The sequence below is a fragment of the Nymphalis io genome, chromosome 8, assembly GCF_905147045.1.
Source record: "Nymphalis io chromosome 8, ilAglIoxx1.1, whole genome shotgun sequence".
Taxonomy (NCBI): domain Eukaryota; kingdom Metazoa; phylum Arthropoda; class Insecta; order Lepidoptera; family Nymphalidae; genus Nymphalis; species Nymphalis io.
In genome coordinates, this window is record NC_065895.1 from 1,628,344 (window position 1) to 1,652,667 (window position 24,324).

A 24,324-nucleotide genomic window follows, 5' to 3' on the forward strand; every position below is an offset into this window, starting at 1 on the left:
AAGACATATATCGTATAAAAAAAAGCATATTATTTTAACATCCTACAAACTGTTATTATTATTTTATGTCTTTATAATATGTCGATATTTATTATAACTACTAAATAAATTTATAACTTTTTTTATCACACAGATAATATCATTAGAAGGTGTCTGTGAGACATGGGGTGCGCTAGGCAGCACCGACGTAGGCGGCATCAGTGGCGGTGCGGGCGGCGGCACGGAGGTGCGCGCGCTGGCCTTCAGCGTGTTCAGCAGCGCCCGCCGGCTACTCTCGCACTCGCCTGCCGGAAAGTCTCTGACGGGCTTCGGCACTGCCGCCAATGCCAATCTTTTCCTTAGCTCGAAAGATGTGAGTTATTTAATATTATTATTGACATCTCTTATATAAGTGCCATTATTTATATAAATGTGTGAGAAAGAAGAACAGTTTTATTTTTCAGCTGTATTCGATATTTGAAATTAAAAAGCTACAATAACTTTGGTAAAATGTTACGCTCAACTAGCGTAGATAAACGCCAGAAAAAGAAAAAAATATATGGTTAAGATTTGTGATTAAAAATAACATTTTTCTATACACAGGAGAAAAACCGCGCACCATACAAACTATTCTCTCCCGCTTGGGTTCTGGCACCTCCGCGTGCGCTCAAGGAGGTGGCGGAGACGTGGGGTACGACATGCGGCGACCAGAGTGCCGTGTTATTCCTGGCTTACTGTTTGTCGCACGATCAGCGCTGGCTGCTGGCCGCCGCCACAGACGCCCGCGGCGAACTACTCGATACCGCCGCGATCAACATACACGTACCCGCCAGGTAAATAACCTTATGTATATTAAGCCAATTATATAAAATTTAAATGAAACAATCTTTCAAAGAGAATAATAATAATAAATCTAACAATTGGTCGGATAAAGCCGGAAATAAAACCATCTATACCCTGTACAAGTTAGCTTGATCTTTTTGACAGATGTAAATTTTTCTGATCGACATAACTTTGCAATGACGAACATATTTTTTTCTTAATTTAATGATTTTAAAAATTGTAAAAATATTAAAAAAATACATATAACACAAAAGTCCCTAAAGATTCTAGCGTTATCCGAAAATTTTAAGACTTTTTATTGCTTCAAAGTAAAATCTAAATAGGAAAATTATAGACGCTTGTACAATGTTACATCGGTCGGACGGATGGGACGCGAATAACAGGCAGTAACTGTTACATCGATTACAAAACGGGGGTCCTTTTGGTTGGGGTCTCTTTAGCTGGTATAACTCTTTTTAGAAAAATAAGGTAAAAAAAATAATTGAATTCTAATTTGAATTACGAAAAGTGAAAAAAAAATTCGACCCATCTTTCTTTGGGAAAGTTGTTTACTTTCATGGTCTGAACCACCTATTTAAATTTAGCAGGAGGTCCAAAAATAACCCTGTAATATTAAATAGGTACTTATTATGAATATTGACCCACCGTCGCTTATCTACCCAATGTTTTATATGTCTAATGCAATAAAGAATTTCACACATAATACCATCCACCATCTCGTCACAGTTACGAGTAATTTAAAACGTTATTTTTTGGACTACTATTTATAGATATTTTCTGTTTCCCATCCCTAGCCCGTCTGTCAAAAAGATCAAGCTAACTTGTACAGGTTATAATTCATATATAATAATACATTTTCTCTTTTTTTAGATCGAGACGGAAGAGAGGCGGTCCGGCGCGAAGGCTAGGCTTAACAAAATTAATGGACTTTACTTTGGGTGTTATGTCGCAATCAGTTCAGCCCTGGCGACTTGTCGTTGGTCGTGTCGGAAGAATCGGCCACGGAGAACTTAAAGGTATTTAATACAGCGATGTATTTTAGAAAAAATAACTCTGACGTTATATCTACATAATAATTAATAAATATGAGGATTTAGATAATGATACGATTAAACGGTTAAATCGATGAGAAATTTATTTTAGTTACCTATCAGCTTATGAAAGCAATCGCTTTTCAGGGTGGAGCTGGCTGTTATCTCGACCGAATTTGAATCGCGCCTCGAATATGCTCCGCGAAATGTGTGGTAGCTGTTCACTGCTGTATCCGACCGGCGCACCCTGCATCTTGTCCGCCTGCCTTGTGTCAACGGAGCCCGATTCCTGCCTTCGCCTCATGGCCGACCGCTTCACACCAGATGAACGCTTTTCGCAGGCTTCAATCCAGTCGCATTTGCATACGCCTCGTGACGTCACAGCTACGCACATTCTCGTCTTTCCTACATCTGCTACTACTCAGGTATACCAACGATTCTTATTGTTATACCGTGAAAATTGAATTTTCACTTCTACTATCAAATGTCATTTAGTTACATTTATGAATGACCTAAAAGACAAGTAATCTTTTAATCGTTAGTTTTTGAACATCACAAGTATTTTTATTTATATAAATTGTTAAATATGTTATAGTCAAATCAAATGCCATTCGAGCCACCAAACGCCAACGGCGAGGAGAACGACATGCTGCTTGGTCTGGTGGACATGGTGGACGAAGATATGGGCGAAGAGAACATGACGGATCTGCTCATCAGCGACATGTTCATGTGGCCTGCCGGCAGCCCGCGCGCCTCTCCCAGAAGGCACGATGATGAGGCCAGCAGGGAGGGTAGTCCTGCGAGGCACGCACATCTTAATGCCACTGGGGCGTACCCTCGCGACGATGACCATCAGCCGGTCAGTAAATGCCTGGGTCTAGTAGTTTAGTTGAAATACTTAAATACATTAAAAGCTTATGGAGTATAACAGTGTTTTAATGAATCCTATTAATGGTGATGTACAGGAACAAGTGGGCACAGTCCTGCAGCAGCCGCTGGCGCTGGGGTACCTGGTGTCTACGGCGCCCCTGGGCGCGATGCCAGGCTGGTGGTGGGCGAGTTGCTGGCATCTACGTGACGCGTGCCCTGCCTTCCTCAAAAACGCCTTACACCTGCAGTGCGCCGTGGCGCCCCACGACGACTATACGTCGATTACTCAGCGCCGCGACCACAACACGCATCCGCTCGATTCAACCACCACCACTGACGTTTTACGGTATTTACATTTATATGTCTTTATTTATATAAATTTCGAAAGTATTAGCGAATAATATATATTAGACAATAGTATAATGGAATATATGCAGCACTCTATTATTTGTAAACAAGTCCAGTCCAAAGTTACTTTACACAAGCAAGAACTATATTCAAATAATACAAAGTAATATTAACCCTAATATTTACAGATATGTTTTGGAAGGCTACAATGCGCTGTCGTGGTTGGCGCTTGACGGTACGACGCATGACCGACTGTCTTGCCTGCCGCTACACGTACAGGTGCTCATGCAGCTGTACCACACCGCCGCCGCCATCGGCTAGACCGGCCATCTGGAACTTTATGTTACAGATGTACTACATTAATGTGCTAGCAATTGTCGACAGTGTGTCCTGGAAGTTTTATATTCAGTGAAGTTTTTATGTGGTGAAGTGTTGAGAAATGGAGCACTCAGGATAATAGTTGAATGAATAGGTGCGCCATCTGAAGTGTTGGTTACCATTTATAGTAATAAAATTATTTATTGGAGTTGGTGTGAAGGATGTCGCAGGTCTGTATTCAAAATAATGTTGACCTATTTTACATGTATTTAAAAATCAGTCTATTATCTAGACAAGTATATTAATCGAAATATATAATTATTAATTGAAATTGATTTCTTATACATTTTTTTACTATTTTATATGTTTCATTAATTTTATTTGATATTTTGGTATTATTATAATATAAAGAAATACAGACTTGCGATAGATCTTACCGTTGTTAAAGATTAATGAAGTCCATTGAATGAATTAAAAAGTACAACATCTAAAACATGTATTCGACAGGGGTATGTCATTGAACAAGGTTACTTTTGTAGCCATAATATAATATAGGTATCAAAATAATGTATTTTTTTTTTTCGTAAAATCTCTTGAGATTATAATCTTTTAGGGAAAATTAATATGGAATGATTGATTACAATAAATTTGTGATGAATTTTACAGTAATAGGAATGTATGGATTCTTTTCCAATAGAACTCATTCTTCAAAGCATATAGCATTCTTAGATGAAGCAGTACTTAGGTAAATTAATTATATGGTATGGCTCGTTTGTAGGATGGCTCGAGTAGGGACAAGTTATTGTTGTCAAGGTTTGATGTTTAGCCCTAGTAAGGGTAGTTGAGCTGGGTTATGAATAGTTGTTATAGTAAAATGAAAGAGTGGTAACTTTATTGTTGCCCCTTATTATTATAAGCTGTTTTTAAGACAATTATATTAATATTAAAAGTAGCCTGTTATATTTTTCAACATCAGGCATACATTTGTTGTTAAGAAACATCTTATAGTAACAAGAGTACCATCTGGATGAGTAAGTTACCGCGACTTTGTACGAATATCGAAATGTTACATTAAACAATAAGAAAATTTATATAAAAAAAAATATTAGATAAGCCGGGGAACTATTATGAATAAACAAATTCAATCTTACAAAGGTCCAATTCGGAATACAAAGATGGTTTTTACTGTAACCATAGTTTTTGAGATTTAGTCTCGTTAGGGAATTTCATTTTCATCTTTACTCATATGTATAAGATATCTTCCATTGTAGTCTTTCGAAAAGAAATATCATTCTTCCGTGATCTCACACTCCATAAGAAAAAACCTCATTTTCTATAGTGTAATCTCCCACTTTTAGGCTTTTAATGGTAATCCATTGCCAATTTTAATTCAATCAAATCAATTTATATTTTATCTACAATTTTATATGTTTCTCTAATTCTTTTTGTAACCGACATATATTTACAATTTCATTTGTATGAAAGATCTTAAATCTAACCTGTATTATATACCCAATTAATCATTAGTATTTTTTTAAATAAAGCTATGTTTAAATAAAAACATCTATGAAAACTAACCTAGAGTCTATTGTACTTGATAGCTTAGTGCTAGTGTTTTGGAATGATTTTATATCTGTACCATGCTAGATGGACGGAGTCTGTGAATATCGTAGTTCTTTTCTTCTAGCAGTTTGAGAGTTTTGATTGACAGTCCGACTTCTCGTTTCGATCTTAAGTCTTCTTTCTAATCATGGTTATCCGAAATATGTAGATTGTCACAAGTTAATTATTGCCGTTGTAATATTATTATTATAATGTTGTTGTGCTACGTATAATGTAATATATTATTTTTATTTTATGTTTCAAGCCGGTATGAATTACCAAAGGTGTTAGCTATTCGAATAGTGATTTAGATATTTTTACCGTCACATATTTTCGTAGTAATCTTGATTTGACAGGGTTCCGTTTTCGTCTCTATTACATTTAATGAAAACAATTTTTTTTTTTAATCAATTTTAAAATTATATTTGTACAGACATTTTTTTTTAATTTAAATTTTAATAAATTTTCTATCATTTTATTACGTATGAATTAAAATCATGTAGTTGAAATTTTACATTAGATCAATTAACTCATAATTTAAAGCTCGGGTCTGTATTGACCGTGCACAGTTTTATATCCAGGGATCAAAGGCTCAACGTCGGTTGACATAAAAAAAAAAACATTTCTTTGAAATAATGAATAACGTTAGTCGAAAATATTAAAATATAATGTTAAGTGAACTGCCAAGCGTCCGCGTCGATAGCGCGTGTGGGAAGGGTAATAACATTCTAAAAACAGTGTGTCTAGAAATATCGTTTTCTTATGATAATGAACCTCCAATCGGAAAATAATTAGTAACACCAATAGTTTACGGTTATGAATAGTAATAAAGAGAGCCCTCTAGATCATGTTCGGAACATTAGCATTTGTATAATTATAGCTCGTTTTATATAACTATTAATGAGAAACCATTGTAACGACAGCACCGTTGATAGGTCGAATCTCTTACATTTTGAGTAGGTATATGAAATTTTCTATTTTAATAAAATTAAAGGTAAGTTATAGGCAGGCGTCATAAAGATATTGTATAATATATACATAAGTAAGACACATGGGATGATCTTTGTAATACCGTGGCACAGGTGAAGTGTCTCAAATAATATTGCAATTCCGTTGGGACTCTGGAAGTTATATGTTTATTTGTTGAACAAAATGATAACATTAAACTGTAATGATTAAAGTTTCGTTGCTTATTACCTGATTAATTTTAGTTGCAAACATGTTCGATCAGTGACGAACGCTGATTGTAGGCAAATTGTACAGGCTCTGTATAGAGGCGTCGTGACTCGTTTCGTGCCGGTATACATAAATTATTTAATTGTAGCGACGTGACGGCTACATCGCGTATTAACTGAATTATGGCTAGTTGAATATAAAATGTTTTAAATGTGTTACAGCATTTGAGAATATTTAATGATGTTGTATATAGTTTATATTTTGTTTTGTAAAACGACAATTTGTAAATATAATTGAAGTAGTGATGTACCGTTAATTATTTGCCCACTTTGCCGATGTATAATGGAGCACGTTTTAAAGAAACCACTCGTAATATTTTGTACAGTTGTTAAGCGAGATTCGTAGTTGAATGAATTATTTTTAAGATTACGTTTTTGATCCTTTTTTTTGTTATTGTGAATTTGTCAATTTTTTTAGGGAATTGGGATTGTACTGTATATAGACCACACCATTTCGTCATATATTAGTTTGTAAGCGGACAAATCTGATGATTGTAATGGAAATCAAATTTTCTCAATAGAGCAATCATTAGGTATTCGTAAACAAAAGTTAGTGTAATACTTGATATTAATATAACTTTATAAATAACTGTGAAAATAGGTAATAATAATTATGAATAAAATATTACATATTTATAATAACATTTTATTTTATACCCACAATTCATTAATATTCACACATGTGAAATTAATTAAAATTAGCTTACAAATTTATAACAATGAGTGTCGATTTATACTTAATATCGAATATTAACTCGGAGGACACCTTAACAATTATTATACATAGACAAAGTCGCCTACGCCCGAAATAAGTATGTAAAAAAAATTATGAAACTGCAATGCCTATTGTTCTTTAAAATAATATAATTATTCTAATATTAGAACTAGAAATACACGTTTGATATTTTAAAAGCAGTTATCAAATAAATCACCTGATATTTACATAACGACAAAGTAAGAAGAAAGTAAGTTCGTACTTAACAAATTCCTAAAAAAATTTTGGTCACAAATTTTCATTACAGTACAGAAGTACAGTAACAGCCTGTTAATGTCCCACTGCTGGGCTAAAGGCCTCCTCTCCTCTTTTTGAGGAGAAGGTTTGGAGCTTATTCCACCACGCTGCTCCAATGCGGGTTGGTAGAATCCACATGTGGCAGAATTTCAATGAAATTAGACACATGCAGGTTTCCTCACGATGTTTTCCTTCACCTTCTTCCTTGCATGAGATGAATTATAGTCACAAATTACGCATATGAAAATTCAGTGGTGCTTGCCCGGGTTTGAACCCACGATCATCGGTTAAGATTCACGCGTTCGAACCACTGGGCCATCTCGACTTAAATTAGATAATATATAAATTTTCAGTACTAAGCCCAAATGTGGGCTGCAAAAGAAATGTGACTATTAGCGACTCGCCGGTTTAGGTTCTGATATTGCAGTTACTTTCACATTTGTATATCTTACATAATTATATTTTGGGTTATTGGTCTTAATTTGTCTAAATTCAGTGTCAAAAAATTTCAGATGTCTTTCCTGATAAAAACGCAATTATTCCACAAAAAACTATTTACTTAATAAAATTTTAAAAATATTGACTTACGCGCAGCCTAACCGGTGGGTCCAATACGTATAAATTGTACACAGGTTTGCTTATATAACGAAGGTGAGCACTAAGAAATAATTAATGAAAATTGAATTAGGGGTTGAATTAAGGGTTGGGTAAAGTTGAAAATGTGTATTCAAATGCGTATATTTTTTGATAGAAACAAGGGAATAGGTATTTATGATCTTGCTTAAAGTAAAATTTCTATATTAAAGCGTTTATTTTAACATTACAAAAAGGTTAATTTGCGAATTTAATGGTAAATTAAGTTTAAAAACTTTATTTATTTACCAAAATTGAATTTAGATTGAAAATTCTAATTTTAATGCATCCGGTATCTATGTGAGATAAATCACAATATTAAGTTGAAGACAGTTTAGACAAGCTATTAAAATATTATCAAAATTTCGTAATAAATATCTAATGTCCCATATAAATATTCTCAGCTAAAGTAATTCAATTGAATTCTTTCATTTTCTTCAAGCTCTAAATATTTCGATATTGTACTTAGATTGGGAATAAAAAGCTTAGGCTGTATCGTTCTTGATCGTTGCCTACTCTATCAAAAACGACAACTTAAATCGAGTTGACGTCTTGTCTTGTAGACGTTGACGTTGATAGCATAAAAAATAAAAATAGAAAATATTGAAAGTCCAAGATCGATATTTGCTATCATACTTCAATGTTTTCATTGATTGGAACTAATTTAGTTAACATATATAACTATTCAGCTAGTTTTTCGTTTATGTACCTTTATTGTTGACAGTCTTTGTGTTTGCCTTAACTAACAGTTATATAGATCTTATTAAGATCATTAAGGCACAATGAAGATTAATGAGAAAAATTTGTGTGCGTTCGCTTCATCAGCAACACCAGTAGATCGTGAGGGATGGCTAGACATGAGAGGCGAAGTAGGAAAAAGCTACCAACGTAAATGGTTTACGTTAAAAGGAAATCTACTGTTTTATTTTGAGAAAAAAGGAGATAAGGAGCCAATTGGTGTTGTTATACTAGAAGGATGCACAATTGGTAAATTATTTGCTAAAATACATATTAATAAAGTGTTAGTGTTTTAATTTTTTTCATTAAAAAGTATTTTCATTTAGATAGACTGCTTAGATTTATATACTGTTTTACAGAATTGACTGAAGAAGAGTCATACAGTTTCAAGATAGTGTTCCACTGTGAAAGTGGACGTACATTTTTCTTGTGTACGAACTCACAAGCCTCTATGGAGGCTTGGATGAAGGCTTTGGCTTGTGCAAGCTATGATTATATGAAGTTGATGGTGGCTGAGTTGCAGAGACAGCTGGATGAAGCTCAGGGTAATAAACACAATCCATATTTAAGTCATTGTTGTTGTTTTTATAATTACCTGTTGAAGTAATGAAAATGTGTTACAGCTGAAGAAGCTGCCGAGGCTGCTGCATTAGTTACAGTTACATCTCCTGAAGAAGAACCCAAGGTTCCTCCCCGGGGTCAACGCTACAATCCCTTCAACAAAGCACCTGAAGGAGAGACTAAAGCTGTGCCGGGGAGTAGACACCGTAAGTAAACTGTTGCAGTTTTCAACTGTAGGTCAATATCTCAAGCAAGTTATCATTTCTAAAATTCTTAGTGATAACCGAAATATAGGTATATATGGTGATTAGTATGAAATAAATAAACATTATATTCATATTTGAACATCGGATTATTCTTCTGAATAAATCACTCAATCAAAATAAATAAAGTCTTAAATATAGGTTTACTAATATTTGATCATTAATAGTTATTCTATGGACAAAAAAGCCAAGCTATGCATGGCTTGTTTTGACGTTCAAATGAACAACAAAACTTAACGATATGAAGCGACAATAGAACTAAATGTTCCAGTGGCTTATATAAGTTTTATTCTTTCAGATAAAGAGAGTGTGAAATCAGAGCTTCCCCGTAAAAAAATACCATTTCGAGATATCCACAAATCCTATGGTCGAAAGATCCTATCAGATCGCAGCGAGTGGCGCGCGCGACTGCGCATGCGCGATGAGGCTGTGGAGCGACCTCTCATACAGCTGTGAGGATAATTATATACACGTAAAAGCAATGCGGTATTGAAGATGACGCTATATCTCACTGCAATTTCAGTTGGACGAGTTATGAAGTTGGCTATGATTTGTTAATTTGGCAGTATTGGAGAACATGCTGGCAAGATTTATATGAAATTGCAAACATCAGATTGTGAATGACATTGTCATGATTATAACATATATTTTATTGCATATTATATAAAGTTCAATATGTTTATAAAATATATACTTTGCCTACTTTTAATGGTTTTAAATCTTTTCAATTATAAAAAATAGAAATTATGCTTCTCTTATTTCAATATAATATAAAGTACAGCAGTGCGATTCAATGAGAACTCACTTCACTGGAGAAATATTGATAATCGACTTAATACACCTTGATGCATGTATCCTCTAAATGTACTTAATATTATAGAATGTAATTACTTACAACTATAGTCAAAGTCGTATATCAAATTTCATGGTGATGTTCTCTACTGATACTGCAATTCATACAAGTACTTAATATGTAAGAAATACTAATAATAATTTATATTTATAATACTTTAATACGATCTAATTAAAAAAAAAAATTATAAATGAATGTGTGTTATATTGTGCATGCATAAACATAAAAATGGTTTTTGTTTTATTTTCAATTAAATCTTTAGTGAATGTTGATGTTTATTATAAATACGTAATTGTTTCGCTACCACTTAAGACTCGTTATCATTATAATAAAGTCATAGTGATTTGATCACAGATGGCATCGGCCACATCCCAAATAACTGTCCACTGATCTAATTGTTGGACTTAAGAAAATGTTTATCCACATATGGTCTTCGTGGTATGTGTTTATTGTAAATCAACCAGCACTGCGAATTATTACTATTGTTTAATGAACTACAAGTTCTATGCTTATGTAATGTCTTCATTATTTTCAAAAACAGTTTAAAAAAATCATAATTTAAATTGCAGTTAAAGGTTTGATCATATTGTAATGTGAACTGAAAATTTCTTACATCATAAAAAAAAATATCTCAGTATAAAAAATATTTGTATTTAATAGCGAATAAATGTTCAGAACTAATCTATATTACCTCACTGCTTATCAAAACAATGATGAACGTTAAACCTATCTCAGAATTTATTTTATAATTAAGAAAGGCAGACAAGCAAATGTTTTAATCTATAGCCTGCCAACATGTCATTAATACCTATAAACTTACCTATGAAATGAAACTCAACAATACAAAATATTGTTTGGTAGAATAATTAATAGGATGGTACCTCACCAGATTGCCATGCAAATATTATTACTACCACCATTTTTAATTGCTTTATGACTTGTCATATCAAGGTTTTATGTTTTCCTTGACGAAGGATGATTTAGCAAACAAAAATTAAGTTATTTATAATTGAAAGACAAAGTTATCAATCTTAAATAACATAACGAAAACATTTATATGAATTGAAAGTTTAGACATATATTTTTTACTCTTATTTTTTGAAAGTATTGTGGTAGTGTCTCCTGACATACTACCACAAAAATAAAGAAAAATTTTCGTCAAAGAAAGTACCGAATTGTAGGCAAACATAACATAATGTATATATACATATACAATTTAATTAATAAATAAATTAATTAACGTCATCTTTGATTTTGTACTGTGCTTGAAGCTTTAAGCAATTGTTTTTGTAAATTAGTTAGAAATTGTAATTTATATTGAATCCTTTGAAAAGAGAGATCTCAAATATATAATCAAAATTTATTGTTTAGCCTGCTTGCCTATTTGATTTAAGGACAAACGGTATATTAATTTGCAATTTGAAAACTACAGTTTATTACACGTTTCAATAAAAATACATGATAAAGATTTATTTACAAGCTTTTATTTTACCTGTTATTATCTGTGGGTCATATTTATGCAATGAATTAAAGCCAGTTCCACTTAACTCTTACTTTGCTGTACTTTTACAAATCATTTTGGTGCTGGTGACATTAGTATACTAAATTTTATTAGTTTTGAGACATGAACCAAATAAAAGCTTGTTTCCATTTTTTTTAATTATATATTTTTGATTATCGATATCACTTAATTTCCTCTGTTCTTCCTCTATAATATAATATGTTATATTTAAGTTATTGAATTGTGAATTAAAATATCAATAATATTGTAATGTATTGTTATATAAGGCTCTTAAAACGTCGAAATAAAACGATATAATATTGTATTAAGTAGTTTATTTTAAAAATCTTTGTTATATAAACCAACACTTTACAACGTCAACTAAGACAATAAAGGGAGATAATATAGATACTTAGTGGCTACTGGTGTAACAGCGGTTCAAGAACAATATAACTTTTTGTCAATAGATGGCGCTAGCTGACATTTAATCTGTAAGCCATATAATATGGATGTTTTATAAAGGAATCCGCTATTACACCGATAGTCGCAGTCAGTCGCGTTAAGACTTGCCATTTCAAGCGCATATGCATCTAATTTTGGTATATCCCATAATACTAGACAATATTGAGCAAAATACACCGCAGCTATCATATGTCAATGTGATAAGGCATATTTTCGCTTGACGCTCCGACGCGGGGTGAACTATACATAACAAAGTGAAATCGATGAGTGGAAGACCGTTCGAATGCCCAGTTCGGAAAACATGGTAACAAACACACGCGGTGACATGTGAGCTATCGCACGCGACGCAGCCGATACTAAACAGTAACGGTGATTTTTATAATCTATCGTTATAAAATACCGATACGTTGCCATGTGCGATACAACACTAAAACGAAACACAAGGTGACAATGTCAAACTTTAAACTTCTAAAATAAAGTGTTAATATTTAAAAAAAAAAAAACAATATAATATGCCTAAAAATACACGCCTGTTACAGTATATTTTTAAAATCGTTTATTTTAAACATAAAAAAATCTGATTTTTTTAATTTTGTAACAGTTAATTGAAAACATGCCTTTAGAATTTTTCCAACTCGAATATATCTCCCATTTCCGAATACATATGTAAGTATAATAACTATTTATAAATCTACAAAAATCATAAACAAGGTTTTCTACACACTAATGAGACACAGCGATAAACTGTCCCCTTGTCAAATCTCCTTCCCATGACCAGAATTATAACTTTTTTATTTCAATACCCAAACAAAGTGTCTAAAAAAGGTTATCTGTCAAATTACAATAAGCAATGGTAGTTTAATCAAATAATTCATTTTTATGAAAATTATATTACTATAAAGTACAACATTCGTGAATGGACGGGAATCGCGAGTGCTGCCGAACTCTTTCGCCTCGCGAAGAACAAGAAGATGTATTTAAAGCTGACTACCAACCTTCGCTAGTCGGAGTGGCACTCGAAGAAGAAGATAAAGTACGAAATGAGTAAAGTTATCTCATTTTGTACTTAGAAGTTGAGCATTTTAATATGGTTTATTATAATTCTGGCGCGTTACTTTCTCGAAAAACATAAAATCCACCCCGAGAGTATACAGCTGTGTCTCCGAATATACCGCGAAACGCGTACGTCAAAAAAAAAACTCATAAATAAGAAATATTTGGTAACAAACTCCTTATAAGATAAATGGACAGCAAACTGTGCACGAAACGACTGGTTACAAAAGATGAGCGGACTTGAGTATTTACACATTGTTAAAATTTTACACAATCGATACATCACTAACCCGATCTACAGCTAAGAAGGAAAGTCCGTGGGATGAAATAAATTTTATAATTATGCTTTTTTGAAAAAACAATGGGCCAAAGTTAAAAAACCTACGATATACTTCAGATGTCAAGCAAATGAAAAAAACATATATATTACTATTCAAAAGAGCATAATTCTAAAATAATAGTGAAGAATGAAAAATATTGAAAACAATATACACTATAGTTAATTAAAATTAATTAAAAAAAAAACAAACAAAGTTATATACAAGTTTTGTGGTGGGTGGGAGTTAAAAGTTCTGGCCACTTCTCGTAGAGGGAGGACATTTTTGGTCTTATTAGTTAATAACCTAACTATAAATATTTAGAGAATACATTTTCAATATATTAATGTAACAATACATCGTTAAATCAAACATGCTTAAAGCGGGCTTGAAATTATAGTTTTTCTTGTATCTCGTAAAGTCAACAAGGAACTACAGTTTCACACCCTCGATATACATATCATTCAAATATAATCGTTAATACGTCACCGTAAAGTTTAATTTCGATCAATAGATCGTATACAATCTACGTACAATTACATTTCTATAAGTACGTTCACATATAAGGTAAGGTTATCGTCAAGCTAAGTGGCCAGGTGCTAGCGTGGTGGGAGCGTCTTGTGACCGGGAACCGAACCGACGGACGATCGCTCGTCGAGGCGTCGTGCGTCGTCGAGGCCTCGTTAGGCTTCGAAGCGCTTCTTGCGCTCAGCGACGACGCCCGCCAGCGGCTTTAGTTCTGTGAACAAAGCCTTTATTATAACAAACGACCGCTAATCATATCACAAAATGAAAGAATGAATGATTTATATTAAGCTTAATAATATTACAATCATTGCAGTGCCACAACTTTAGTTTTATAACTTAGAACTAAAACTCTAACGACACGAAGACACGTCGTGGTGCGATGACTTGCTTTACTTTTGTTTGTTATTCATATCGTTCTCGGTGGCGAAGGAATACTGAAATTCTGCCACTCGAATATCCACCAAGGCGCAACATTTGAACAACGTGGTGAAATAAGCTCCTTGCTCAGGAGTAGGACAGGTTCATTTCTTCTACTTAACTACTGTTTTAATTTTACGAGCCGGTTGGCGTGGTTGGTAGATTACCTGCCTTTCACGCCGAAGGTTGTGGGTTTGATTTCCCCCCAGGATAGACATTTGTGTGCATGAACATGTCTGTTTGTCCTGAGTCTGGGTGTAATTATCTATATAAGTATGCATTTCCAAAAAAAAATAGTATATGTAGTTAGTGTATGTCAGTTGTCTGGTTTCCATAGTACAAGCTCTGCTTAGTTTGGGATCAGATGGCCGTGTGTGTATAATGTCGCAAGAAGATATTATTATTAATTTTACTGAATGAGACTCTTTGGCCATATTTTGTTATACCTTGTAGTTCTTAATTTAAAAACCCACACACAATTTTATTTTGGTGTCAATAATATTTACCTGTACAGGGGGTAGCTGCAGGTTTCTCGACGAGTCTGTCTTCGAGTAGTTCAGACCGGACCCGCGGGCTCTCGTCTCCAGCGAGCTCGACCTTGACGACTTCCCCTATAATACCGTATGACTATTTTACATAATGATTTTGTTTACAATAAAATGAAATGCAAGATAATTTATCATCTATATACATTAAAATTTTAATAGTGGGAAGATAAACGTCAATAAGGAAAGACAATAATATGCTTATTATAATTATTTAGTAGTCTATCCTCAAGTTTATTTACAACAATATTGCAACTAATCAATCATGTATATATATATATATATATATATATTTAGTATATAATTAAAAACACATAAGGTATACTAATTAAATAGTATGTATATAGTTTCTTGGCCTTGTGCTGAACCGTGTAAATCATGATCAATTACATTGGGAAAACTTGTAAATAAAAAAAAAATATCTCACGGTATTGAAAACAGATGTTACGAATTTAAAAACATCGTTAATTAAAAAAACATGCAAGAGAATACTACATACAACACACACGAATACATTATATCAATATTTATCAACAGACAAAAAACATCAATGTTTACAAATAACAAAAACAACTAAAAATCATGCAACAGGTGAATTAATGTTTATCAAAATGTAATAAAATATATCAATTCGAAATTTAAAAATCAGTCTTATTGACATTACAAAATGTATTGCGTTTCATTTTTTTTGTTCCAAATGACGATTTTAGATTATGCCCCACCTCCCCACACACACCTAATTATGGGTATATAAATTTGTTATTTTTATTTAAATTTAAACTATCAAACCTTCTCAGGCGTGTTGTCTGTGCCTTTGGTTTGCCTTTCTATTATTTTTAATGAATTTATTAGGTTGATATGCCTGTATGTTTTTATCTCTCGAAATTTTAGGATACTTTTAATTTAATGTGTTTTTTTCAACGGCATCTTTGATGTTATTTCCCAGTTGCCTTCCTTTATTCCAAAATTTATAAGACTAATCTATTCGGGTAAAATAGCGATGAAGATTAATGCAACTAAAGTAACCTAGGTGTTATTATAATAATTCCTATATATAAACAAAATCCAAGTTCTAGGCATTTCTACTTTTTATTAATTATCTGTAATAAGGTTTTAATAAAATACTGCATCTGGCATGCTTGTAAAACTCTTTTGGGTTTGGTGCTTCTATACAGTTAATGACATTGTTTTCGAAAAATATTTGAGATCCAAGTTTTTATTTTAAATAATATTTTTTTCTCGTTTAAAATCGTCTGTAGCTTAAAAAAGGAAGGAAAATTAAGGACTTTCCTTATGAACTGCTTGCATAATTTTTCCCATATTACTCATGGTTTATTAGAAAATTATATATAGTTATTGTCTTTGAATAATAATAATGACTTTGAATATTGCTATTTACATCATATATTTTCCTAATAGGTATTGCTAATAAGATCGTTCGTGTGGTTTGAAGGATAACTTAAGATTCTATGGTATACATTATATGACTTTAAAATCATTTGCATCCATTACTTAGTGGTAGGGCGAGAAGGTGCGACCTCGTCTGGGTAGGTACCACAGACTCATCAGATATTCTACCGCAAAACAGTAGTATTGTTGTGTTCCGGTTTGAAGGGTGAGTGAGCCAGTGTAATTACAGGCACAAGAGACATAACATCTTAGTTCCCAAGGTTGGTGGCGCATTGGCGAAGTACACGATGGTTAACGTTTCTTACAATGACAATCTCTATGGGCGTTGCTTACGACTTACCATCAGGTAGTCCATATGCTCGTCCACCTACATTTACTATAAAAAAAATAAACCCTAAAATTGACATATTTTAAGTAATGTTTCAAACGATTCCAAATAAAATATCCAGACTAAAGAATAAAAGTTGTTAAGTTGCTAATATGCTTTGGTGCGTGACCTCCAATGACCCGTACGCACTCGAAACAATTAAAAGTTGGTACTAATTTTTTATTTTTTATTTATCCGTCTTATAACTTTTAACCATTATGTAACAAACTATGAAAAATAATTAATCATTATTTTAAACCGAGGCTGACTTTTTATCGTGAGCAGTAAAATGTCTGAATGAATTATTTGGTTGTGTAATGGTAATTTCTAATTTGTAATATATTTAAGATGTTATACAAAATCCGCCAATGTCCGAAATGTTAAATTTTTATGCAGTTTTATAATTGTATTATATATATAAAATTCTATATTCACATTGATTTTTCATATATGCGTATGCTATGACCTAAGCGAATTACACTTGACAGAAGCAATATAACAAGACAGTTAAATTTTTCTCACACACAACAATTAATGCTATATATATTTGCAGTCCCAATTGAACATTCAACTATACTTTTTCAATCCTAATTTCGTCTTATGCTGAAAGCTTAATAAAATATCTAAGTGCAATTTTAAGCCATTAATTTTTTATCGTATTTTTTTTTTGTTTTTTTTTTTTTAAATATTTTATAATATTTTTTATACAATATCTGTTTATATAATATCAAATTAATTCATAATATGTTATATTTTTCGAATAAATATATATTACCCCAAAATAAAAACATGAACACGAAAGTTGTGTGTGTAAAGTGTAAACAAACATACAGTGTAGACTTTAGGCCTTGTGGTCATCTCTACATTTACTCTGTGTCTATGTCTCTATATTTTACTGGTGGTAGGGCTTTGTGCAAGCTCGTCTGGGTAGGTACCACCCACTCATCAGATATTCTACCGCAAAACAGCAATACTTGATATTGTTGTGTTCCGGTTTGAAGGGTGAGTGAGCCATTTTTTTTTTTATAGAATAGGAAGGTGGACGAGCATATGGGCCACCTGATGGTAAGTGGTCACCAACGCCCTTAGACATTAGCATTGTAAGAAATGTCAACCAGCACTTACATAGCCAATGCGCCACCAACCTTGGAAACTAAGATGTTATGTCCCTTGTGCCTGTAATTACACTGGCTCACTCACCCTTCAAACCGGAACACAACAATACTATTGTTTTGCGGTAGAATATCTAATGAGTGGGTGGTACCTACCCAGACGGGCTTGAACAAAGTTCTACCACCAGCAAAAGATCACCAGTTAATGAATTATATTGTATACAACGAAACCTTCATCAAGAATCATTCCATTGGTGAAAATCGCATGAAATTAAGTTCGGGCGTTTTTGAATTTATTGCACAGACAAACAGACGCGACAAAGGGACTTTCTTCTATAATATGTAGTGATTATTATAACACATTTAATTTACCATTAAACCCATACAGTTACAATACGTATGACTCAGGTTTGTAAGTCTTGATAATTATATTGCGTTCACGAGAATGGTTACTAATGAACCATTTTCTATTTGTGTCTCAAAATGTTGCTTCATCACTGATATAAATAGAAAGACACTAGAATAAAGCAGGCCAATTTCATATGAGATTTCTTCAATATTATAAAAACGAAAAATGAAGGTCATTTTATATCGGTTGTATGATTGCTTCTGTAACCAGTGAGTATAACTATCAAGTGAAAATGCAATACTTTGTTGAGCTCTGTCTGTGAGTGTAGTTTAGTAGTTTCGGGTAATGTGGAAGAGTAGAGTGTGTGTGATGAGTGCGATGAGTTTACCTGCGGCGGAGTTGCCCTGCCAGGCAGCTGCCAGGCGGCGCAGATGTGCCCACAGCGGCGCCTCCGACCCATGCTGTTAGTGCCCGCCACGTGAACCACGCCAATGCAATACAGTGGACAGACTTACGAACTACTCGTATATGATCGCGCGAATTGATCGTCAAATTCGAATCATTTTCAACTATGCGAATATATTTAATTTCAAATTTTAATTCTATTCAATCTATTTTCCAAGTAAAAATTTTCAGCAATTGTTTACTATGACTTGTGAAACTATGAAAAAAAAAATATAATCCAATAAATTTATAACGAAATATATAAATAACTAAATAAAAAATATACATAATCGTATATATAATTTATCAAATCAACAAAGCCAGTTTTAAGCTCGGCACAGTTCAATTTGTGCGATCAAATCACTTCAAACCCTACGAAAGCGAAGATTTATTTATTATTTACATTGTGCCCTCTATCTGTGTAAGTGCAAGAAATACTTGTACCGCATATTCACTTGTGGATTTATTCATGAATGGTAATGGAAATGTTACGTGCTGACGTCATGCAAGCGTGGAGCGCTCTACTTTGCTCAGTAGCTTAAGCGGTATTTATAAAAGAAGCCTATATAAGCGAGTCTTAGATTTGCGCTGGATAAAGGAAAGCTTTATATACCGGTGCAGTATCCTCGATGAGTAGCGCGAGTGTGGAAGCTTCCGCGTTCTTCATTTCATTGGCTTCAGATATTATATGCGCTCGGAGCTGTTTGTTTCTGTAATATTAAATTGGTATATTAAATAGGATATCTCGTGTATGAGCCTCTTATGTGGAATTTTCTATTTTTTAGCTAACCAGTAGGTGCGACTTTATCACGAATATTTATTACTTTATGCTTTTAGAACCACTAATTAATAAGTATTTCATTTCAATAAATATATTTTTATCTTTGTGACTGCTCACTGCTCTGCTCTGCTCACGTCAGGATCCCATTCCTTTTTTAATATTTGGATCGATCTCCTTTTTTTAAATTTAGTTTTGCCATAAAAAATATTAGCGACCTCTGTGTATTACTGTAGCAATTACAGTATAATTTTTGCTCAACCGACTAAGTAAGTCACTTTGAAATATACTAGCTTTGGTCCTTACGTGAGCGAGGCACAATTTGCCGTTAGGATCTGCACAAAATGGGTAAAAATATAAAGTGAAGGTGCAAGAGTCGAACCTGGCGTCGAGCTGCATGATGTGGTTGTGCGCGTGCGAGAGCTGAGCGCTGGCCGCCGACAGCCGCTCCTCCAGCGCGGCCGACTCCACGCACTTCACCGAGTACTTCTCCGACAACGATAGGATTTCTCGTCTGATCTCCTCCATTTCTTGTCTGTAATCAGAGGACCTGTCATTTAAAAGGACTCGACGAATCATATTAAAGTGATAACAGCGGTCAATTGAATATATCGCGTCGAGGTCGCCGGTGGGACTCACTGGTGGCGGGAGCTGAGCTGGCCCAGGTCGGGCGCGCCGCGCGACAGGAACTCGGCCTTGAACTTGTCCACCTCGCGCCGCACCTCGCTCTCGTGCGCCTTGCGCATCGCGTCCAGCGCCGCCAGCGTCGCGCGCGTCTCCTCCGCCAGCGCCTGCTCCTTCTCGAGCCTGGAAGCGCATTTCCATTTTATATCATTTGCTTCTCAATTGTACGTATGAAATACAAAATTACCGTCAAAAAGCTAACCTCAGCTGTTCCCTCTCGGCACGGTGCTTGTCCTCCATCTCACGCACGATCCGACGATGCGAGCTCTCCATGGCCAGCAGGCCCTTCTCGCACAGCGCACGAAGCTGCTCGATCTCCTGCTGGTACCGCGCGCGCAGACTGTCGCCGTGAGTGTCCGCCGCTACCGCACTCTGGAATGAAAACGTCCATTGATACGAGTGACACACGACAATAACACAGGCGTCCCTCGGTAGCGCCCACTACTACCTGGTAGGCGGCGCGGAGGCTGTCCAGCTGCACCGAGTACTCGGAGTCGAGCGCGGCGAGGCGGCGCTGCAGCGTGCGCGCGCGCTCCCTCAGCGCGGCGCGCTCCCGCTCGTGCTGCGCCTGCAGCTGCGAGCGCGCGCGCCGCGCCGCCGCCAGCGCCGCCGCCTGCTGCGCCAGCGCGCACTCGCCGCGCGCGCGCTCCGCCGTCAGCCGCTCCAGCGCGTCCTGCAGGCGCGCGCACTGCGGGCACTGCAGCGCCTCCACGCGCCGCCGGAGCTCCTCCATGCGGCGCCCCACGTCGACGCCCTCCGTCCCGCCCGTGTCGTCGTCGTCCGCGGCCTCGTCGCCCGCGAGCCGCCTCTGCGCCGCGGCGACGGCCGCCTCCACCCGCTCGAGGCTCTCGCCGATCTTCATCGAGTCTTCACTGTTGCCCGAACAGTCACTGGAGAAGAGCGCTCGGCACTCGGTCGAGAAGTGCTGGAATAGGTAGACGAACTCCGCCTCGAGCGCGGGGTCCGTCTCCAGCGAGGAGATGGCGTCGTCGGCTCGACGGAGCGCGTCGCTCGGCTCCGAGGCGCGGTAGGTGCCCTCGACGACGGCGACGCGCGCGTCGACCAGCGCCTTCTGCGCGAGGACGTCGGCCAGCTGCTGCAGTAGCGCGCGGCTGTCGAGTCCCGGGGAGCCCTCCTTGCGGCGGTCGGCGGCGAGGCACTCGCGGTAGCGCGCGGCGATGTCCCGCACGGCGGCGTCCATCTCGCAGCGCAGGTGGTCGTGCGCGGCCTGCCACCACAGCTCCAGGTCGGCGCGCTGCTGCGCGGACAGCGTGAGGCGGGCGCGGCGCGCGGCGTCCAGGCGGCCCTCGCACAGCTGCGCGGCGCGGGCCAGCGCGCGCGCCACCTCGGCCTGCACCAGCTCGGCGCCCAGCGCGTCGCGCGCCGCCGCCCACGCCTCGCGCACGCGCGCCGCCTCCGCGTTGGAGCGCTGCTGCTCGAAGTCGGCGTCGGCGGGCGTGGCGTAGCTGAGCGTTTCGCTGGCGAGCGCGGAGCACAGCTCGGTCAGTTTCTCCGACTTGTATTTGTCTACGGCCTCGGCGACCTCCTTCTGCGAGGCCTTCAGCGCCTCGAGGTCCGCGCTTTCGATGATGACCTCCGATCTCCTTGACTCGGAATCGCGGCTGCTCGCCAAAACGTCGATCTTGCGGGAGAGTATCCTCGCAAGGTAGTCGAGGGAGCTCTTGGTGACGGACGAGACTCTTCCGCCGTCGCCGTTTATCTTAGACTTAAGGTTATCGATTAATTGACTAGTTTCGTTTATTTCAGACTTTATTAATCTAGCGAAGAATCTACTTCCGTTTGATGATTCCAGAGCTTCTTGTATTCGGCCCACTAGGATCGCTTCGTAGGCTAGCTTCTCCGCTAGAATTTCTAAGCTCTTTCTCTGTGTCAGCTCTCCGGCCTCGTAGAGCGCCGCTTTCTTTTTAGATATCTCTAGTAGTTTCGTTCTCAGTTGCTCCTCGAGCTGAACGACTACCTGTGCGACGTTATCGTTGACTTCTTCCCCGGCCTGTTGGCGCTCAGAAGAGTCTACAATGCACTTGTCAAAACACTCCTGTAATCTTTTGCTGACGTCCATCAAGCATTTTTCCATGGATTTAATGCTATATTTTTTTTCAACGCTTGGAGAAGGCGATCGTCTTGATTTAGCTGCTCGCATCGCACTCATTTGGCACAAGCATTCATTAACTTTATTTCTCGAATGTATAACGACGTTTTCAAGGCTCTGCAGTCTGTCTAAAAGATGCCTCTGCGATTGTGTACCCACTGTTGAACTCTCCGGACTATCATTACTCAAGGGACTTTCGGTCGACCTCGTTATTGGACTTAAAGATTGATTTATGGATTCGCATGAATTCGTTACATCACGGCGATGTTCTAAAGCAGAAGCAACTTTGGTTTCAAGAGAGCTTAGTCGGACTAGCATTTTCATGGGCTCTGAGCTCGTAGCACTGTCTAAAGACTTTCTTCTTAGTCTTGCAGCTAATCTTTTCATTCTTTTTTCGTCCGTAACGCTATCCGTTTTGGATACTTTTTCTTTGGCTGGTGACGCGCTTTTAGAAGGAGAGTTAATGATAGGTACAGGTTCTCCTGTTTCTAACATTGTGATTTTATTTTCCAATTCTGTTAACTTCTCTTCTACTTCTTTACCCAACGTAAACGATTCTCTGCCTTTTAAAGATAAGCTACGTCGTTTTTCTCTGGACTCAGTTTTTTGTATTTTATGCTTTAAAGTTCGCACTTGCTTATCCGAAGCAGTAAGTTTTTGGGTTAAATCTAAAATGCGAGCCGCCAATAAATCTATTTCGGATCTACTGCATTGCTCTCTTAGCTTCATTTCATTCCTTAACTTCATATTTGTTACCTCCAGCTCATCATACATGTTATGTGATTCACGAAGTTCTCTTTTCATCGTTTTAATTTCTTGGATTGCCATCAAAAACCTGTTTCTTAATTCGACATATTCTTCGATCAGTCTATTTTTCTCTAAAGACTCGAGATTTAAATCTTGGTTGATGTTACTGAGATCACCGAGTGATCCAATGCTTTTTCTTTTTTCTTTAGTCGGTGATTCCGCTATAATTTTACCTTCCAATTCTCTTATTCTTATATATAGACTATCATTTTCTTTAATATTCTTTAGAAGCCTCTCATTGAGTTCGTTTAACTCTTTCTGTAATTGTTTAATTGTCTCCTGTGCTGTCGTCAGTTGACTTGTTAATAGCTCACAATGCTCAGTTGATTCTTTTAAAAAGTTTTGTGTCTCCGTTAGCTTATTTTCCCACATCGTTTTATCTTGATTGTACATTTGTTTTATTGCATCCAAATTCTCGGCTTCCTTCGTCCTGACAGATAACTCATCTTCTTTTTTTTGCAATGTTATAACCAACTCTTCCATTTTCTTTTCACTTAACGCGGCGTCTGCTTTTAGTTTACGTAGTCTCGCTAGTTCGGATTCTGCAGCGTTAACGTCATTCAATGCTAGTTTTAATTGCTTTCGCAAATCTTCGATTTCGATCGTTTGTTTGTCGATAGTTGAGATGTAGCTACGTTTTCTGGGTTCATTTGGTTTTTCGTTTTCGTCAACTTCATCTATAGGGAGGTCTTTTTCTTTGGTGGCATCGATTTCATCCTTATCGCCTTTGTCAGTTTTAGGTTGTGTTTGTTGGCAGCCTCTGGTACGTACCTTTTCTTTAACTTTGGATATTGGAGTACGATTGAGTATAGGTGACGGTGGAGGCTGAGAACCAACATCTCCCCAGTCTGCACTGTCTCTGCGTCCTCCTTCGGATGCTGTTCTATATTCTTCGTCTGAGGAAAATGGCCCCGACTTTGCTGTGTTTGGAGTTATGGGTGTAATCGGAGATGTTGATGATTCAGATGCCTGATCAACTGCGTCCTCCCGCAATATCAGAGAAAGTGGCCCAGCGTCTGGTAATCCAGCCGTCCTTCGCATGGCAGAGACCCAATTAGCTCTAATTCCTGCTGTAACTGCTGACAAAACGATGTGTTTTCCGTCCCAAGTCTATAAATACAATATATCATTTGATAAGTAAGTGTCAAATAAAA

The 24,324-nt window shown here is 36.7% G+C and overlaps 3 protein-coding genes across 9 annotated transcripts in view; 2 read left to right on the forward strand and 1 right to left on the reverse strand.

Annotated features, from left to right (window-relative positions):
• LOC126770160 (mediator of RNA polymerase II transcription subunit 13) overlaps positions 1-6,862 on the forward strand; it is a 65,853-nt gene extending 58,991 nt beyond the window's left edge. For both annotated transcript variants that reach the window (XM_050489361.1, XM_050489362.1), the window contains exons 23-29: positions 134-352; positions 583-812; positions 1,693-1,838; positions 2,001-2,278; positions 2,449-2,712; positions 2,819-3,069; positions 3,260-6,862. In XM_050489361.1, coding sequence (XP_050345318.1) covers positions 134-352; positions 583-812; positions 1,693-1,838; positions 2,001-2,278; positions 2,449-2,712; positions 2,819-3,069; positions 3,260-3,392 — 1,521 coding nt within the window. In that variant the 3' untranslated portion in view covers positions 3,393-6,862. The remainder of the gene's footprint in view (positions 1-133; positions 353-582; positions 813-1,692; positions 1,839-2,000; positions 2,279-2,448; positions 2,713-2,818; positions 3,070-3,259) is intronic.
• Positions 6,863-8,440: 1,578 nt separating this feature from the next.
• Positions 8,441-12,112, forward strand: LOC126770234 (sesquipedalian-1). The gene is made up of 4 exons (XM_050489511.1): positions 8,441-8,858; positions 8,969-9,154; positions 9,233-9,376; positions 9,732-12,112. The coding sequence occupies exons 1-4, from the start codon at positions 8,654-8,656 to the stop codon at positions 9,887-9,889; spliced, it is 693 nt and encodes a 230-aa protein (XP_050345468.1). The 5' UTR covers positions 8,441-8,653; the 3' UTR covers positions 9,890-12,112.
• The window catches only part of LOC126770157 (protein outspread), a 242,345-nt gene continuing 230,126 nt past the window's right edge, over positions 12,106-24,324 (reverse strand). For 2 of the 6 annotated variants that reach the window (XM_050489355.1, XM_050489353.1), the window contains exons 10-17: positions 20,699-24,280; positions 20,456-20,625; positions 20,209-20,376; positions 19,952-20,119; positions 19,405-19,501; positions 18,736-18,808; positions 15,071-15,175; positions 12,106-14,358 (exon numbers count right to left, since the gene is read on the reverse strand). In XM_050489355.1, the coding sequence (XP_050345312.1) occupies positions 14,303-14,358; positions 15,071-15,175; positions 18,736-18,808; positions 19,405-19,501; positions 19,952-20,119; positions 20,209-20,376; positions 20,456-20,625; positions 20,699-24,280 (4,419 nt within the window). In that variant the 3' untranslated portion in view covers positions 12,106-14,302. The remainder of the gene's footprint in view (positions 14,359-15,070; positions 15,176-18,735; positions 18,809-19,404; positions 19,502-19,951; positions 20,120-20,208; positions 20,377-20,455; positions 20,626-20,698; positions 24,281-24,324) is intronic. The other 4 variants (XM_050489357.1, XM_050489354.1, XM_050489356.1 and 1 more) reach the window with 4 other exon arrangements.

What these genes read in the sequence shown, in the direction of transcription:
- LOC126770234 (XM_050489511.1), top strand. Translation starts at nt 8,654, where the DNA reads ATGAAGATTAATGAGAAAAATTTGTGTGCGTTCGCTTCATCAGCAACA. An exon ending in ACAGCTGGATGAAGCTCAGG is followed by an intron (nt 9,155 to 9,232) that starts GTAATAAACACA and finishes AATGTGTTACAG; the next exon opens with CTGAAGAAGCTGCCGAGGCT. An exon ending in TGTGCCGGGGAGTAGACACC is followed by an intron (nt 9,377 to 9,731) that starts GTAAGTAAACTG and finishes TTATTCTTTCAG; the next exon opens with ATAAAGAGAGTGTGAAATCA.